Source organism: Thalassophryne amazonica, chromosome 10 (genome assembly GCF_902500255.1).
Source record: "Thalassophryne amazonica chromosome 10, fThaAma1.1, whole genome shotgun sequence".
NCBI classification, from domain to species: Eukaryota; Metazoa; Chordata; class Actinopteri; order Batrachoidiformes; family Batrachoididae; genus Thalassophryne; species Thalassophryne amazonica.
Window position 1 is genome coordinate 60441706 of NC_047112.1, and position 17624 is coordinate 60459329.

General features: G+C 40.1%; 1 protein-coding gene and 1 long non-coding RNA gene across 4 annotated transcripts in view; one reads left to right on the forward strand and one right to left on the reverse strand.

Annotated features, from left to right (window-relative positions):
- Positions 1–13760, forward strand: part of LOC117518842 (phosphatidylinositol 3-kinase regulatory subunit beta-like) — a 57185-nt gene extending 43425 nt beyond the window's left edge. For 2 of the 3 annotated variants that reach the window (XM_034180086.1, XM_034180087.1), the window contains 6 exons: positions 385–565; positions 4987–5129; positions 7598–7774; positions 10810–10881; positions 12322–12483; positions 13530–13760. In XM_034180086.1, coding sequence (XP_034035977.1) covers positions 385–565; positions 4987–5129; positions 7598–7774; positions 10810–10881; positions 12322–12483; positions 13530–13719 — 925 coding nt within the window. In that variant the 3' untranslated portion in view covers positions 13720–13760. Of the gene's footprint in view, positions 1–384; positions 566–4986; positions 5130–7597; positions 7775–10809; positions 10882–11667; positions 11691–12321; positions 12484–13529 lie in introns of all 3 variants that reach the window. The other variant, XR_004563090.1, reaches the window with a different exon arrangement.
- LOC117518843 lies at positions 1089–17173 on the reverse strand. The gene is made up of 3 exons (XR_004563091.1): positions 17027–17173; positions 3245–3253; positions 1089–1098 (listed from the first exon to the last, which is right to left on the reverse strand). It is a non-coding gene; the product is annotated as an uncharacterized LOC117518843 (long non-coding RNA).
- Positions 17174–17624: the final 451 nt, after the last annotated feature.

A 17624-nucleotide genomic window follows, 5' to 3' on the forward strand; every position in this document is an offset into this window, starting at 1 on the left:
AGTTCTCAAAGAGATTCTGACTGGAGGGGTGGCCCACTCCTCACTCAAAGCCAGCCCACAGGCGAATGATGTAACCGACAGGCATGAAAAAACTCTTGCATGCCCACGAGGGTTCAAGCTTGTCTGATGTAATCGCACGTGATTCAAATCCATATAGTTTTTGAAAAAAATAAAAAGGTTTGATACTTTTCTAACAGACCTTGTACATCTTTAAAATGAGAATTGTGATTATCCAGATTATAAAGATTTTTTTCCCCATTTCTTACATAATTACCACTTCAATATCATGAGCACAGCATAAAGTGTTAACTTTTAGCTGGTGTCACGTGGAGTCATTGCTTTTGTCATTCACTCATCACAGCAACTGTGCTTTTTGTTCTACAGGAAAAATGGTTTTAACAGACTGATCAAGATATTCCATCGAGGAGGAAATTATGGCTTTTCTGAGCCACTGGCCTTCCCTTCTGTTGTGGACCTGATCCAATATTATCAAAACAAATCACTTGCCCAGTACAACTCTCAGCTGGACACACGGCTACTCTATCCAATTTCCAGACACCCGCAGGTGGGATTATGAGGCGTCTGGCTGCGCAAGTGTGCTTTCTTACATATTACAATATTTAGGAATCTTAACAGGTCTGTTGCAGTAATTCATTCATTCAATAGGAATTCCAAACATCTGCATAAAATCATATTACAAAAGTCCAGTCTGAAAAAACTGGCAGACTAAAGCTGTAATGTTTTTCCACATATGTATTTACTGTGTATGACAGCATATTGCGGTCTTTTTTTTAATGTGAAGGCTTTTGTTTTTTGTTTTTATTTTTTTAAGAGTGGATATGAATCAAATAGCTAAGACAAAAGTAACGAAAAAAACGAAATAGCTAAGTTTTTAATTGCCTAAAAAATGCAAATTTGTTATTGGTTATTTTTGCAGAAAATGTGTTCTTTTATTAAAATTCTGAAGGTATGAATGGAAATGTGCAGTAATTTTAATATCTTAATTTTTAATATTTGTATTTTATGGTTTGGTTTACAGTATTAAAGGATAAAAGAGTTCTAGTTATGAAATTTACTACCTATTATGTACAAACTGTTCTTGCCTATATTCAACAGTTTCCGTAACTGACATCTTTTATAAAATTATATTGGCAAATTGTCTTTATTTTGCTCTTGCACAAGTTTCAATTTGCTGTGGATGAGAGCACATACTAAAATAAGAAGTCAAATAAAGTTACAGTAAGACTTTAAATTGTAAATTTAAGCATGTGCCTGCCTTGATTCCCTTTTACATTGATGTCTGTGCAGCAGCAGGTTGGCACTGATACAGCTGGAGAACAGGTGAGGGTATTTCAAGAACAGTACAAGGAGAAGAGCAGAGAGTATGACCATCTATACGAGAAGTTTAACCAAACTTCCCAGGTACAGTAGCATCCCAAACACTGACAGACTGTTGGATAAAATCATTTTCACATCACAGCTTTTGTTAGCGTTGGTCTGTATGTCTCTCTGCATGAAATGAATAATTAATTCTGTGGAAGCATGGCTTGTTATAACTCATTTAATCCTAGATCAGAGGTCTCAAACTGACTCCAGAAAGAGCCAAGAAGGTGCAGGTTTTCTTTACAAGCACACACTTGACTAGGGGTCTCATGTACAAAGACTTGTGTGTATTTCCTACTAAAACATGGAGTACGCTAAAACCCAGAAACTGTCGTACACCCAAAAATATCCAGATGCATCAAAGTGTGGGTATGCATGGATCCAAGCATGTTCCATTTGTACCTCTCAATCAACGTGGAATTGAGCTCACATGCAGGCGTACCAAACTCCTCCCTTTCCACGCCCCGATTTAAATGTGCAAGTTAATGCAAATAGGCCCTGGGAGCTGGGAATTCTCTCTGTTCGATCCTTCCACATGAACACAGAAAATAAATTTTACCAAGTATGAGCAACAGATGATGGAAATGAAGTGGAGACATGCAGGAATAGTTTATTTGGTACCCAGTAAAAATGAATAAACATGAAATGGCACAAAAGTTAGTGGGAGCGTGTGTGTGTGATGCTGTAAACACTGTGGGCTCAGAGCAGTGAACACACACTGAAGTAAAACAAATGAGGTGTGCCAAATATTGTCAAATACTGAACACAAGGAGACAATTGGGGGCCTGTTAAGAAGCTCTGCAGCACTAGCCTTTTTTCTTGTTGGTGAACATCAAGAAAAAAAAAACATATTTGAATGTGCACATGCCCAAATGCACTGGTTTTCATTTGGAACACAAATAAACTATTTACTCACCAAACAGCCACCCATAGCGCACCGTGCCACTGTATTAAATTAACACTGCCAGTGTACATATGGTCCTACTCTGACCATATGTTCACTGTTAGTGTTAATTTAACTCTATCAGTGTTAGTTTTACATTGGTGAATTTACTGTGTCGTAACAGTTTCTCAGCATCACCTCTATGTGTCGTCAGTGGACCAATAACTGTAGAAACGTGCATATGCCAGCCATCAACTATCAGGCAGGATGGTCAGGAATTGCAGGACACAAATGCACGGCTCAAACAAGCAGCTCTAGTTTTTTGAAGAATTTATGGTTGTGGATAGCGGAGGTCAGTGCACGAGTAAGCAGTCCAGAAAAAGCAGCAGTACAAAATTCATCAGGCAATCAGGCGTGGTCGAAGCAACAGGCTGGAGGTCAAACGCACCTAGTGAGCTTATACAACCCCTGGTAATAATTATGGAATCACCGGCCTTGGAGGATGTTCATTCACTTGTTTAATTTTGTAGAAAAAAGCAGATCACAGACATGACACAAAACTAAAGTCATTTCAAATGGCAACTTTCTGGCTTTAAGAAACACTATAAGAAATCAGGAAAAAAAAATTGTGGCAGTCAGTAACGGTTACTTTTTTAGACCAAGCAGAGGAAAAAAATATGGAATCACTCAATTCTGAGGAAAAAATTATGGAATCATGAAAAACAAAAGAAAGCTCCAACACATCACTAGTATTTTGTTGCACCACCTCTGGCTTTTATAACAGCTTGCAGTCTCTGAGGCATGGACTTAATGAGTGACAAACAGTACTCTTCATCAATCTGGCTCCAACTTTCTCTGATTGCTGTTGCCAGATCAGCTTTGCAGGTTGGAGCCTTGTCATGGACCATTTTCTTCAACTTCCACCAAAGATTTTCAATTGGATTAAGATCCGGACTATTTGCAGGCCATGCCATTGACCCTATGTGTCTTTTTGCAAGGAATGTTTTCACAGTTTTTGCTCTATGGCAAGATGCATTATCATCTTGAAAAATGATTTCATCATCCCCAAACATCCTTTCAAATGATGAGATAAGAAAAGTGTCCAAAATATCAATGTAAACTTGTGCATTTATTGATTATGTAATGACAGCCATCTCCCCAGTGCCTTTACCTGACATACAGCCCCATATCATCAGTGACTGTGGAACTTTACATGTTCTCTTCAGGCAGTCATCTTTATAAATCTCATTGGAATGGCACCAAACAAAAGTTCCAGCATCATCACCTTGCCCAATGCAGATTCGAGATTCATCACTGAATATGACTTTCATCCAGTCATCCACAGTCCATGATTGCTTTTCCTTAGCCCATTGTAACCTTGTTTTTTTCTGTTTAGGTGTTAATGATGGCTTTCGTTTAGCTTTTCTGTATGTAAATCCCATTTCCTTTAGGCGGTTTCTTACAGTTCGGTCACAGACATCGACTCCAGTTTTCTCCCATTCATTCCTCATTTGTTTTGTTGTGCATTTTCAATTTTTGAGACATATTGCTTTAAGTTTTCTGTCTTGACGCTTTGATGTCTTCCTTGGTCTACCAGTATGTTTGCCTTTAACAACCTTCCCATGTTGTTTGTATTTGGTCCAGAGTTTAGACACAGCTGACTATGAACAACCAACATCTTTTGCAACATTGCGTGATGATTTACCCTCTTTTAAGAGTTTGATAATCCTCTCCTTTGTTTCAATTGACATCTCTCGTGTTGGAGCCATGATTCATGTCAGTCCACTTGGTACAACAGCTCTCCAAGGTGTGATCACTCCTTTTTAAATGCAGACTAATGAGCAGATCTTATTTGATGCAGGTGTTAGTTTTGGGGATGAAAATTTACAGGGTGATTCCATAATTTATTCCTCAGAATTGAGTGAGTCCATATTTTTTTTTTCTTGATTTCTTATAGTGTTTCTTAAAGCCAGAAAGTTGCCATTTGAAATGACTTTAGTTTTGTGTCATGTCTGTGATCTGCTTTTTTTTCTACAAAATTAAACAACTGAATGAACATCCTCCGAGGCCGGTGATTCCATAATTTTTGCCAGAGGTTGTATAACCCCAGGTGGTAATCAGCAAATCAGAAACAAAGAAGGGCGTGGCCAGAGAGAGGGAAACACCCATCACCAAGAACCAAGAGAGAGAGACAAAAGGAACAGAGACAGACTCAAGCAGAAAAATCTCAACAAGAGAATAAACAAACCACAACCAATGAAATGCAAAAATAACAAAAGAACAAAGTATGACAGAAAACCAAACAAAACTCAAACCCTGGCATCAACTTGATGTGGCGCACCGCACAGTTCCACAGTCATTTCACTTGATACATCTGAACGTCAGCGTGGAGAAGGACGTGCGCCATGTTTATTGCGTACGCAGCCTTTGTACATGAGGCCCCAGGTGATTTCACTGACTAACATCACTTTGAGCAGATGGATTCAGGTAATCAATGAAATCACCTGGTGGAGTGGGTGGTTGCAAAGAAAACCTTCACCCTCTTTGCCCTTTCTGGACTCACTCCCCCCCCCTTCCCATTTGATTTCTGGACAAAATGCAATGATGGATGTTTGCAATATGATAACCTGAATTGGAGTTCAATTCATTATCACATCACTCTGTTGGAAACTTTGGCCAGGCTGTTCTAAAAGTAGGCTTTTGTTTCTGCCCCTGCACAGGATTTACAGAGCAAGCAGATGGCCATTGATGCTTTCAGAGAAATAATCCAGATCTTTGAAGAGGAATGTGAAACGCAAGAACGCTACAGCAAAGAATACATCAACATGTTTCTTACGTTAGACAGTGGTGCAGAGACTGACAAGTATGCTTAAAAACTTCATATGAACCGTTTTTTTCCAGGGTATAAGTCACACTGTTCTATAAGTTGCACCTTTTTCTATGTTATTATGAGCACTTTAATTTGGGATTTTTATGCATTGTTGTAGTGTATTTTTTTATTACCGGCATTTATTCTTTTATTATTGTAGTGTATTTGGTTTAGTGCTTTGATTCTTGGGAAAGTTCCATATAAATAGCTATTATAATTACTGTTATTAATAACAAATGTGAATTTTCCATTTATAAGTTGCACCTGCGTATAAGTCACAGGGCCTCCCAACCTAGTAAAAAAACAACAACAACAAAAAACAAAATGGGACTTACGAGGGTAGGCTGAAAAGTTCTAAGGCTCCCCATGAAGGAGTAATGCATTAACTGCATTATAGTGAGCCTTAGAACTTTTTAGCCTACCCTCGTATATTCCGGAAAATACGATATTTCATTTTACAGATTCAGCTCAATTAAAAACTTAAAATCAAATTAAATCAAAGTTTATTCCATACTTTTATTTGTACAGCAGGTAGATCAGTGGGATGCCAATATGTAGACCTGGGTTTGATTCCCAGTCATTGAAACTGGACATGACGCTTCATCTGCATTGTCTCAGTCCACCTAGCTGTAAATGAGTACCAACCTTGGCTGGGGAAATAACCTGCAATGGACTGGCATCCCGTACAGGGGGAGACGTAGACTTTTATTTGCTTCCGGTTACAGAATCCAGAGATGAGCACTGGCACAAATGGGTCAATGGTTTCAGGGCCTATACAGGTCTTACTTTACGTTTGTATGGGCAAGAGGGGGAATTGTGCCCCAACGCTGAGCAGTTTCAGTGTCTTGCTCAAGGACACTGAAACTCCATCTCACATAACAAGCTCACTGACCTTCAGTTACCAGAGAACCCATTCTACTGACGAAACTACACTCTTGACCCGTGGACACAAAATATATGACAGAAAGTTTAATTAGTCTCAAGTCAGATATGTAAATTTTTGGGACTGTAACATTCTAAAAGTGCCTAAAACGTATTCGGCAACTTGGAAATCATTTAAAAAATTTTTAAAGATGTTAAATAAAATGACCCAAATGAAGTAAAAACATAATGCAATAAAGTTGTTTGTCATGATTCACTCCCTTTATTATGATACAACCAGCTGTTTTTGAAAACCAGGATTAGTAAAACAGAGATGTTTCACCTGATCTTGATGATGTCTGATACACGGTTTATGCAAATCCATTTGGAGCATTCCCATCTCATTTTTGCTATTTACAAAGTTCATAATCTGCCAGCAGGCTCCAGCCCCCCGGGACCCTTACGTGGAGTAAGCAGGTATAGAAAAGGGGTGGATAATCTGCGAGCAAAATATGGGACAGGGTGAAAAGAGGTGAGATTTATCCTCGTAATTCGTCATGGGTGTACTTTGTGCATAATATTAAATAAACCAATCAGAGTGTCATCTTTCATACCCTTTAAGAGCCATCACTGCACCTGACCACAGCAAATTGTTAGATCAACACACCCACAGGCACACAGATGAGCACGATTGTACTCTGTACTTACAACATGTTAGTACTGTGAACACCACTACTGTGTCAGTAATAAACTACCAATGAAACTTGTGTTGCACATTATACTACAAGATGGAGCTCCTCCTGTATTTAATCAAGGAGTTTGAACTGACACTCATATAAGTACATGAATGTCTGAATAATTAACATGTCGAGTTGTTATCATGGCAAAGCCAACAAAAGACAAAACAACACATAGATGAGCAACAGATAAAGTAATAATCTTCAGTAGTTGTGCTGCTTTTGCAAAAATGGCAAAAGCATAGATAGATAGGCTGAAAATCAATCAATCAATCAATCAATCAATCAACTTTTATTTATATAGCCCTTTACACATCCCAAAAGGCATCCAAAGTGCTTTCCAGTATAACTAAAAACAGACAACACAAGGACAATATACAATGGCAAAATAAAATCAAGGACAATAAATATGTACATAAATCCAGAATGAAATGTCACATCACAAAAGCCATTTTAAAAGGTAAGTCTTCAGTGTAGTTTTAAAAAGACCCAAATCAATGATGATGCGTAGATCGGGGGGAGCTTGTTCCAAAGTCTGGGCCAGGCGGCTGAGAAAGCTCGGTTGCCCCAATGTTTCGGGTTTGATCTGGGGACTTCCAACAGATGGAGACTGGATGGACCCAGAACCCTACCTTGGTCACGTAGCACCAATAACTCACTCAAATAAATGCATTCATTCATTTACTGAAATCACTTAGTCCTCTTAATGGTCACAGTGACTGGAGCCTGGCCCAGTAATTACTGTGCGATAGGCAGAATGCACCCTGGACAGGCCGTCGGTCTATCACAGAATATAAATGCATTGGAACTGTATAAACACAGATTTATGAAGTGTTGACTGATCCTCCTCCATCCTTCTCTCAGGATCCAAAGTAACTCTGGTGAGCTGCAGTCAAGGGTGGAGGATTTTCACAGTTGCAAGAGGAGGCTGGAGGAGGAACTGAGGATGCAGGCGCTCGCTCACATGGAGGCTGACAGAAAAATGAACCACCTAAAGCCTAACCTTGTACAGCTCAGGAAGATCAAAGATCAGTACCTACTGTAAGTGCAAACCTTCAGCATTTCAGTCCCTCAGTGTCCCAAGACATCTGAAGGCACACACTGCCGCTAATGGTACCTTATTTATTAGCAAGGATAATAGGGCCTCATAGATACATAGTGTGTGGCAGGAGTGGTGATCAAGTGGTTAGTGCACTTGGTTTCAGTAGGTAAGGTTCCCGGTTCAAACCCCACCCCTGCCTCCATGTAATGTGGAGTTGCGTCAGGAAGGGCATCCAGCATAAAACGTGTTGGTGGGTGGGGTGTATTAGTCAGCAAGTTAATATTTTGTCCTCACAGTTGATGTGTTAGAAGCAGGAAAAACAGAGATTAATTAAGATCTGATTGACTTTGGTAAGGGCCAGACTGTGATTACTGGACAACTGGGTTGGAGCATCTCCAAAATCGCAGTTCTCGTGGGTTGTTCCCGGGCTGTAGTAGTCAGTATCTAACAAAAGATGGTCTAAAGAAAGGAAACTGGTGATCCTGCGACACCGTCATGGGCAAGGTTGGGTAGGATTACTTTGAAATATAATCCAAAAGTAATCAGATTACAAGTAATCCAAATGTATGTACATGCATACATGTAATCCACATGTATTCTTTCAAAGTAATCCTACCCAACCTTGGTCATGGGTGACCAAAGCTCACTGATGTGTGCAGAGAGCCAAGACTGGTCCCTGCTGTGGTCCAATCCACTATAAAGATCTGTTGCTAATGTCTAGGTGCTAGATGCTATAGCACACCTTCAGAGGGCTAGTGGAGTCTATGCCTCAAAGGGCCAGGACTGTTTGGCAGCAAAAGGGGGACCTACACAATATTAGGGAGGTGGTTCCAATGTTATGGCTGATCACTGTGTAACAGGTTAACACATAGTAAGATATTACCATAGGTATTAGATTTTCTATAACATTTTTGAACTCCCACTGCAGGCTACCAAATCCAGTTTTGAATTACGGCAAAGCAGCCATCCACTAATGGCTGTAACTGAAGTATTTTTGAAGAATGACACTGGATGAAGGCACACTGTCCAGCATTTTTATTTATTTAAGATTAATGATCTATTATTTTGAAATAATTTAAAAAGATAAAACCCCTTCAGCACCAGGGACAGCACCCAAACTATTTTCAATGAACAATAATTAACTGTAGGTTTTGTTAGCCTGTCATTTCTTTTTGTTTTCATGTTGTGATGTGCTCTGTGACATAGACATGGCAGCCCAGTCTCCTGTTTTTTTTCGTGCTCTCGTCACGAAATGATTAAAATGTTCGTGATGGGTGTTTTTTTTAACTCACTGTTACTAACCCTACTCCTACCCCAACCTTAACCCTAACCCTAACCCTACTCCTTCACCCCACCCTAACCATAACCACCCCGACCCCCTCAATTCATTTTTAATTTCGTGCAGCCATCACGGAATGAATTAGCATGAATTTGTGCTGCCGTGACGAAAATGAGGCACTTTTCATCACAATATCACGAACCAATAGATTAATGTATATTTCGTGCTGCTGAATCATGACCTGCCATGAGACTGGGTTGCGATATGGTTGTCCATTACCTAAAAAACCAAGAGGATTATCCATAACTGTTCCTGTCTGTACATCAAATTATACTCAAGTCATTGTCCACCAAAATTTCTCCCAATCAACACACTGCACACAATTATCACTGTAGGAATTTGACTGCAAGTTGCTTAGGATACAATAGTCTATTTTAGGGCCCTGTCCCACAGGCGTTAAGGAGGATTTGTGTATGGATTGTGCACAAAATTGGCCCATATTCGCCAAACATCCACAATATCCATGTAACATGCCTGTATGAGTCGGCTGTCATCAGAACACGCCCGTGATCATCCACAGAGGCACGCATGTCTGCAGCCAGGATTTTTGAGCTGTTCAAAAATCTGGATGCGGATAACATCCGCCTTACATACTCCATATATACTCAATTCATACACAATACATACTCACTCTGTGCGCTGTATATCTGCCGTTAACTGCCGATATCCGCAACTGACGGGGATTTGCAGCTTAGCAGCAGACTGGGACAGTGTGTAAAACAGATATATATCGTGCCCATCATGTCCACATCACAAACTAAAATATGTTGTAGCGAATGCATACAAATTGGCCACGAATAAAGCGTTTTTATTACATCTGCTTTGCAGCTGATTTGCGGAAAATCTGTGAATGCATAACAAACACGTCACGTAAACCCAAAGTACTATATGTTGCAGAAAGTGACATACCTGCCAGTCAGTGCCGGTCCGGCTGTGTAAATCCACAAAAACGTAGTCTCCTCCAGGACTTTTATTTAACACCAACAAAAGGAAGAGTTGCTGTTTAGCCAATTAATTAAAATTAATCCTCTCCCCAGTGGGACAGGGCCCTTAATTTAAGTTAGTAATGTGGGTTGGCTGTAGTGTCTCCATCCATTTTTGATCCATCAAAGAATCATTTCATGCACTTTGGTGTGATCCAGCCATCCATTTTCTACACAGTAAAATCACCAGTGTAAAACTAACACTGTCAGTGTGAAACTAACACTGACATTGTTAAAGTAACACGGGGGGGTGGAGCCTGTCCCAGCAGTCATAGGGCATGGGGCGGGGTACACCCTGGACAGGACGTCAGTCTATCTCAGGGCCACTTATAGACAGACAAATACAGTACAGACAAACACACACACACTCACATGTACACTTACAGTCACTTTACACCTGCAGTCAATTAACCTGCAGTCAAGTAACCTGCCACTCTTTGGGTGTGGGAGGAAGCTGGAGCACCCAGCGGGAGCACACACAACATGCAAACTCCACACACAAAGGGCGGGAAGCGATCCCACAACTTTCTTGCTGTGAGGCATCAGTGCTAACCACTAATCCACCGTGCCGCCACTTTAGCATTATGTTTCCTCAAAATACCACCCATGATACACCGATTAAAGGACAGAGTAGACATGATATGATATGATGGGAACAACTTGAATGTTTAGTATTTTGTGACCTTCCAAATGTGTATTGTCCATGTTTCAGGTGGCTCAACCAGCAGGACACTAATCAGAGTCAGATTAGTGACTGGCTGCAAATCAGGAATGAAGATGAAGAGTGAGTGTCATTAACTGTATCATTTGAACTCACACTTTCATGCAGTATGCCTTGAAAACAGCATAAATATCAGCAATATTGTTACAGACACATACAGTAAGCAACAATCACACGATTAGTATTCATAAGCATGAAACTGTTAAAATAACACCTATGTATACACAGTTGTAGCTATTGCATATTGGCAATACTAGTGTAACACAAGTAAGTTGCCCATGAGGGCAAGGGACCCAACTGTAAATAGATTTTTGGCTGTCAGCGCATCTTATATTTGCCAAAATTGAACTTTTCAGATGAGTATACAGTCAAGACTTCGTTCTACATTTGAGCAGCTTTTGTCCCCATTTATGTGACCATTTCAGGGCTTCTGGTACATTTCATACTTGCTTGTTTCCCTAGGGTGAATAAAAGGTCTGCGGGTCACAGAGTTTTCTCTTATCGTGCCCCTGTTCTGTGGAATGATCTCCCTGCATCAATAAAACAGTCAGATTCTGTAGAGACTTTCAAGTCTAGACTTAAGACACACTTATTTTCCCTTTCGTATCTCTAGCACACTGGCATGCTGTGTTAATATGCTTTGTCACTTTTAAATTCATTTTATTAGGAAATGGAGCAGGCTGCGGCCTCAACTTTATCTAAAGTCTGGCTGTTTTAGTGAAGCTTAGGGCTAGTGGCCTAAGCTTCACCTTAGTATTTCTTCTGTTTTTCTTGTTGTTTAATGCTGACAAATTAGACTGTATTTGTTGTCTTTCTGCCACCTGATTCTGTTTATTCTGTCTGTTTGAGGTGCGCGCCATCCAGAGATGGGAGTAGGTGTTTTCTTTTCCAGGCCTCCTGTCCTGTGCACCAGCATGGACTCCCAAAATTTCCTGTATATTTGTATTGTTACTTGTGTCAGTAGCACGGTCCAAGCAGAGGGTCACCCCTTTGAGTCTGGTCTGCTTGAGGTTTGTCCCTCAAATCATCAGAGGGAGTTTTTTCCTAACCACTGTCGCCTGTATACTTGCTCTAGGGGTTGGTAAGATTAGACCTTACTTGTGTGAAGAGCCTTGAGGCAACCTTGTTGTGATTTGGCGCTATATAAATGAAATAAATTGAACTGAATTGAACTGAAGCCCAAAATTCAATTAAAAAAGGCTCTTAGAATGGTTAGAAATGCATGGATTGTTATGGGGTGGCACACAGAGCTTTGACCTCCCAGTATTAATGTAGAAAAATTTTGATTATGAGAGTTTTACATTTCTTGAGTTTTTAGATATAAAACCTTGCCAGAGGGATGTACAGAAGAACAAAATTTATCCTGACAAGCAGATCTTTGGCAATACTAGTGTATTTAAAAGTATACCATTTTTAAGGTCCACTGTTCTGTTCTCATAGTACACAAAAGATTTTTTCCATTTGCACAATGATAAATCGTACCACAATTCTACTGTCCTCCAGCCCGTACACCCTGGCAGAAGACAGCCACCAGGAGGAGAGGAGCTGGTATGTTGGTGGAATGAGACGGAGAGAGGCTGAGGAGCTGCTGAAGGGGAGGCGAGATGGCACCTTTCTCATTAGAGACAGCCAAACTCAGAGGGGTTCCTTTGCCTGCTCTGTGGTGTGAGTAGCTCCCCCACCCCCCAAGTAAATTCAGGATGTAAAGCCATGTCCCACCAAGTAATGAAGGATGAATAATGAGCCATGTAGCCTGTTTTTTCTTTTTTGGTAAGAGTCCAGTTATTCAACAATCATGGAAGATCAGTGGCTCTTAGAGGCTCTTACAGGCAGAATATTCAGTTAACGAAGCTCATCTCTGAGTGTGGCGCTAATTTCTAGAAGTTCAAAATTTTTCAAAAACAGCGTGGAGCAGTTTGTGTACGGGGTACTACGAAGACAAACGAGGATGTTACAGGAATGTTAGTGGTGAGTACGAGGCTGTTGGAAGCCCGTTATCCGAGGACAAGACAGGCTATTTTGGCTCCACACTCTCGTACACTTCGTCGTGACAGTCCCACCTGCTTTGTGTGCTGGACGCTGCATATATAAGATAATTATTTCATAGCGGATTAATCATTTTTTTTCTCAGAAAACACCTCTAATCACTTCCGGAATCACAGAGGACTGTTTCAGTCATTCATTCATCTTCTACCGCTTTGTCCAATTAAGGGTCGCGGGGGGGCTGGAGCCTATCCCAGCAGTCATAGGGCGTGAGGCGGGGTACACCCAGGACAGGACGCCAGTCAGTCGCAGAGGACTGTTTCAGCTGCTGCTTTTTTTTCTCTCTCTCTCGTGTGTTTCATGAAGTGGAGAACGTATTTGGAACTGCCTAAAAGGTAATTATTTGTAATGTTTATATTGTAATGGCTTTGTAAAACAGTTGCATGTTCATTCCTTTCTATGAGCAGCTGTGAAAGTATTTACGATAGATTTAACATCTCATTACAATCAATCAGATGAGCTGCGCTGTAATGCAATCACTCACATGCGGTGTTTTTTAATTGTTTGTGCACTGTTCATATACGTGCCTCATTATTTGAATAATCACTGAAATTTCTAACAAATCCATATGTGGCTCATTATTCATGGCTTTATTATTTGGTGGGACCAAAGCTTAACAAACAGCATTTCATCTAAGTTTGTTTGTTTTTGTTTTTACTTTCCCACAGTGTGGATGGAGCTGTGAAACACTGTGTGATCTACAGGACGTCCGCTGGCTATGGCTTTGCTGAGCCCTACAACGTCTATTCCTCCCTCAGAGAGCTGGTCCTCCACTATCGGCACACCTCCCTCATCCAGCACAACCAGCAGCTGAATGTAACACTGGCCTGGCCCGCTCTCAGCCAGCAGCCAAGCTGAGATACACCAGCAAGCTGCCCACATGGTGGCGCTGTCCAAAAGCACTTGTAGCACATACTGGTTAGTGTTAACATCACAAGAGGTTTTTTTTTTATTTCATTTCTGTAATTGTGATAACCAAAAACCTTCTTAAATCACAGAAATGCTCTGCAAAAGTTTCTGCATAAGATAGTTCATTACATAAAGTATTTAGCCTCACCTGTCCGTTCAATGAAAAAGGAATAAACCCGCCAAACTGGCACCAAATGAATATATTACTGATGAAATATTGCTGCCGACAAACTAATGATGGTCTAGTTTAACACTATGAAACTGAATGAATCATCATCAACCCACTAATGAGACTTTTATGGACCAGTACACTTTAAAAAAATCAAGAACCTGCAGAAATTATAAGCACAAACTCACAAATACAAAAAAAACATTAACATGAAGACAATACCTGCATCCATTTACATAGACTGACTTCACATACTTTCTTCACTGAGTGAAGACAGTGGTGGCAGCTCCAGCAGGTCTATACTTTTGATGGTTAAATTAACTTTATAAATGGCATCCGACTCATCAACTAATAAAAAATAGTCGACGAGTCAGATGTTAGCTAGTCATAGTCAACTTATTATGACTAGATGTCCCATCCCTAGTGAACAGCAAACCATGACCACATTTGTGGACAAAGTTACTGATCCTTGGGAACACTAAAATACACTGTAACAATACAAATAAAAACCCCAACAACAGCATAGATTAAAATAAAAAATATGTTGTTTTAATCATGAAAACAACCAGCTGTTGTTGCCAAAATAATTTGGTAAACAAACAAACAAACAAAAAAAAGGCAAATACCTTTGCAGAACAACCTGTAAATTTTATGGTATAAGGCTGTTGCAATTTACTATATATCAATCAATCAATCAATTTTATTTATATAGCACCAAATCACAACAAACAGTTGCCCCAAGGCGCTTTATATTGTAAGACAAGGCCATACAATAATTACGTAAAACCCCAACGGTCAAAACGACCCCCTGTGAGCAAGCACTTGGCGACAGTGGGAAGGAAATACTCCCTTTTAACAGGAAGAAACCTCCAGCAGAACCAGGCTCAGGGAGGGGCAGTCTTCTGCTGGGACTGGTTGGGGCTGAGGGAGAGAACCAGGAAAAAGACCTGCTGTGGAAGAGAGCAGAGATCAATCACTAATGATTAAATGCAGAGTGGTGCATACAGAGCAAAAAGAGAAAGAAACACTCAGTGCATCATAGGAACCCCCCAGCAGTCTAAGTCTATAGCAGCATAACTAAGGGATGGTTCAGGGTCACCTGATCCAGCCCTAACTATAAGCTTTAGCAAAAGGAAAGTTTTAAGCCTAATCTTAAAAGTAGAGAGGGTGTCTGTCTCCCTGATCTGAATTGGGAGCTGGTTCCAGAGGAGAGGAGCCTGAAAGCTTAAGGCTCTGCCTCCCATTCTACTCTTACAAACCCTAGGAACTACAAGTAAGCCTGCAGTCTGAGAGTGAAGCGCTCTATTGGGGTGATATGATACTATGAGGTCCCTAAGATAAGAAGGGACCTGATTATTCAAAACCTTATAAGTAAGAAGAAGAATTTTAAATTCTATTCTAGAATTAACAGGAAGCCAATGAAGAGAGGCCAATATGGGTGCCATATATGTATGTTAGACCTGTTCAGAATGTCAAATGTTACATAATCTTTTGGGCCTCATGTTGTTCTTGTTCCACTAATGGGTGGGCATTACTATACGTGGCACATGCAGGTCCCTCGTATGTACTCAAATTGTTTCGGATCCTGTTTTGCCCCCATCAGAATATGTAAATTGCAGTCAGATGGTCCTCAGACTGCACATGGACTGCCGTCAGATACGTAGATGTCCCATCTCGATGGCGTCTGGGGTTTTGAACATGTGCATTACACTTGGGGCCGATTTTGACCAACTGTGTGGACTATCGCAGATGGCTGTTAGAACGTTTTGGAACTGAAACCCGACACTTTTAGGATGTGCGCCGATTGGTCATTCTGATGCCATTCTGTGTGATTCTGGCTATGCATGACGGGGGGATAGTTCTCCTTTTATTATATTTTTCTAAATTACAATGATTTTATACTCTACAATTTACAGTATTGTCTGTAAAGGTATTTACATATTTTACTGTAATTTTACAGGCAACTTTTGTCGTAAAGGCTCAGTTCTTTAGTACTTTACCGCTTTAGATGTTGAAACAAGTTCAGCGACCTATTCTGCTTTTTGGCTTATGTCTTTTGAAGTATACTGATATTGTAAAAGTAAAAAAGGGGGCCATTTATACAGTGAAGCAGTACATTCAAGTATAGCCAAATACCCCTGAAGGGATTTCAATGTATGTCTACAGTTGTGCTCAAACATTTATATACCCTGGCAGAAGTTTAGTTTTTTGGCCATTTTTCAGAGAATATGAATGACAACACAAAAACTTTGTTTCACTCATGGTTAGTGGTTGGGTGAAGCCATTTATTGTCAAACAACTGTGTTTACTCTTTTTAAATCATAATGACAACACAAACTACCCAAATGACCCTGATCCAAAGTTTACATACCCCTGTTCTTTATACTGTGTGTTGCCCCCTTTAACATCAATGACAGCTTGGAGTCTTTTGTGGTGGTTTGTGGACGAGGCTCTCTGATAGTGAAGCTGCCACTGAATATGTTCTGGACTTTATTTACATTAATTACAAAGAAATACAAACAGTATGGCACTCTATGGTAAATCTGCATGGAGTAGACAGTTCTCAAAAACGGAGTGACTGTGCAAGAAGTAGAAGAGTGAGGAAAGCCACCAAGACACCCAGACAACCCAGAAGAAGTTATAGGCTTATGTGGCTGTGATTGGAGAAATTGTGCACAGTGCACAGTTTGCATCACTACTCTTAGCTTCATAGTGGAGTAGAGCAGAGAAGGATTTTCTTTCACCAAAACAGATTAAATCCAGGCTTGCATCTCAGATGTACCTTGTGGCAATTTGTAGCTAAACTTCCAGGTCGTCTTTTTAAGAAAATCCTCCTCTATAGCACTTCATCATGAAGATGGATAACTTGTGTTATTGTTCATATTCTCTGAAAAATCTGCCAGGGTATGTAAACTTTTGAGCACAACTGTATGTAAAAGTATAAATACTAAGAGAAATAAGCACGTTTTAAATATGTGGGTAAGTAACCGGTTTCAGATCAGTCTCTGGTTAACTGCTGACCCTCAATCTGATTTGTCGCTATTCTTCTACAAATGTGACTGAACCTAATGATCGAGTAATGTTGACAAAATCTGTAGAGTACAAATATCCAAAATACTAGACAAGCTGTGACCAAAAAATAGACCTATTCATTGTCACACAACTTGTAAAATTTGTAGCTGTCAGCACTGTGTAATGACTCAGTGCCACAGTCCCTTATAAGGCTGAAGTGTTGTCCAAACTATATGGAAATAAGGTGGGCAACAAATATTATCAGCACCCTGACATACACCACAACCCAGTACACCTCCACTAAGTACATCATGAAAATCTATCATAAAATTGTATCAGCATAAGAGTTAGTTGGGGTGGCATTTATTGTAGAAGTGCTACATCATGCACATGGTTCTATTTTTATTTTTTTTATTTTTTTGGCAATTGAGTGGGGGCCATGAAGTTTTCTTATGAAATTGTTAAATGTGCCTTTAAGTGATTTAGTCACAAATATTATACTGTATTATAGTAAGTGTTTCAGTATTGTCCTATACATTATTAAAGGTGTTGTCTGTACACAGTACTGTGCAGATATTGGAGATTTAGGCTGTTTGTAGCTGGATGTAGAAAACCAGAGATAAGCACTGGAATAATGAACCTCAGGGCCTATAAGGACTTACTTACTTAGTTG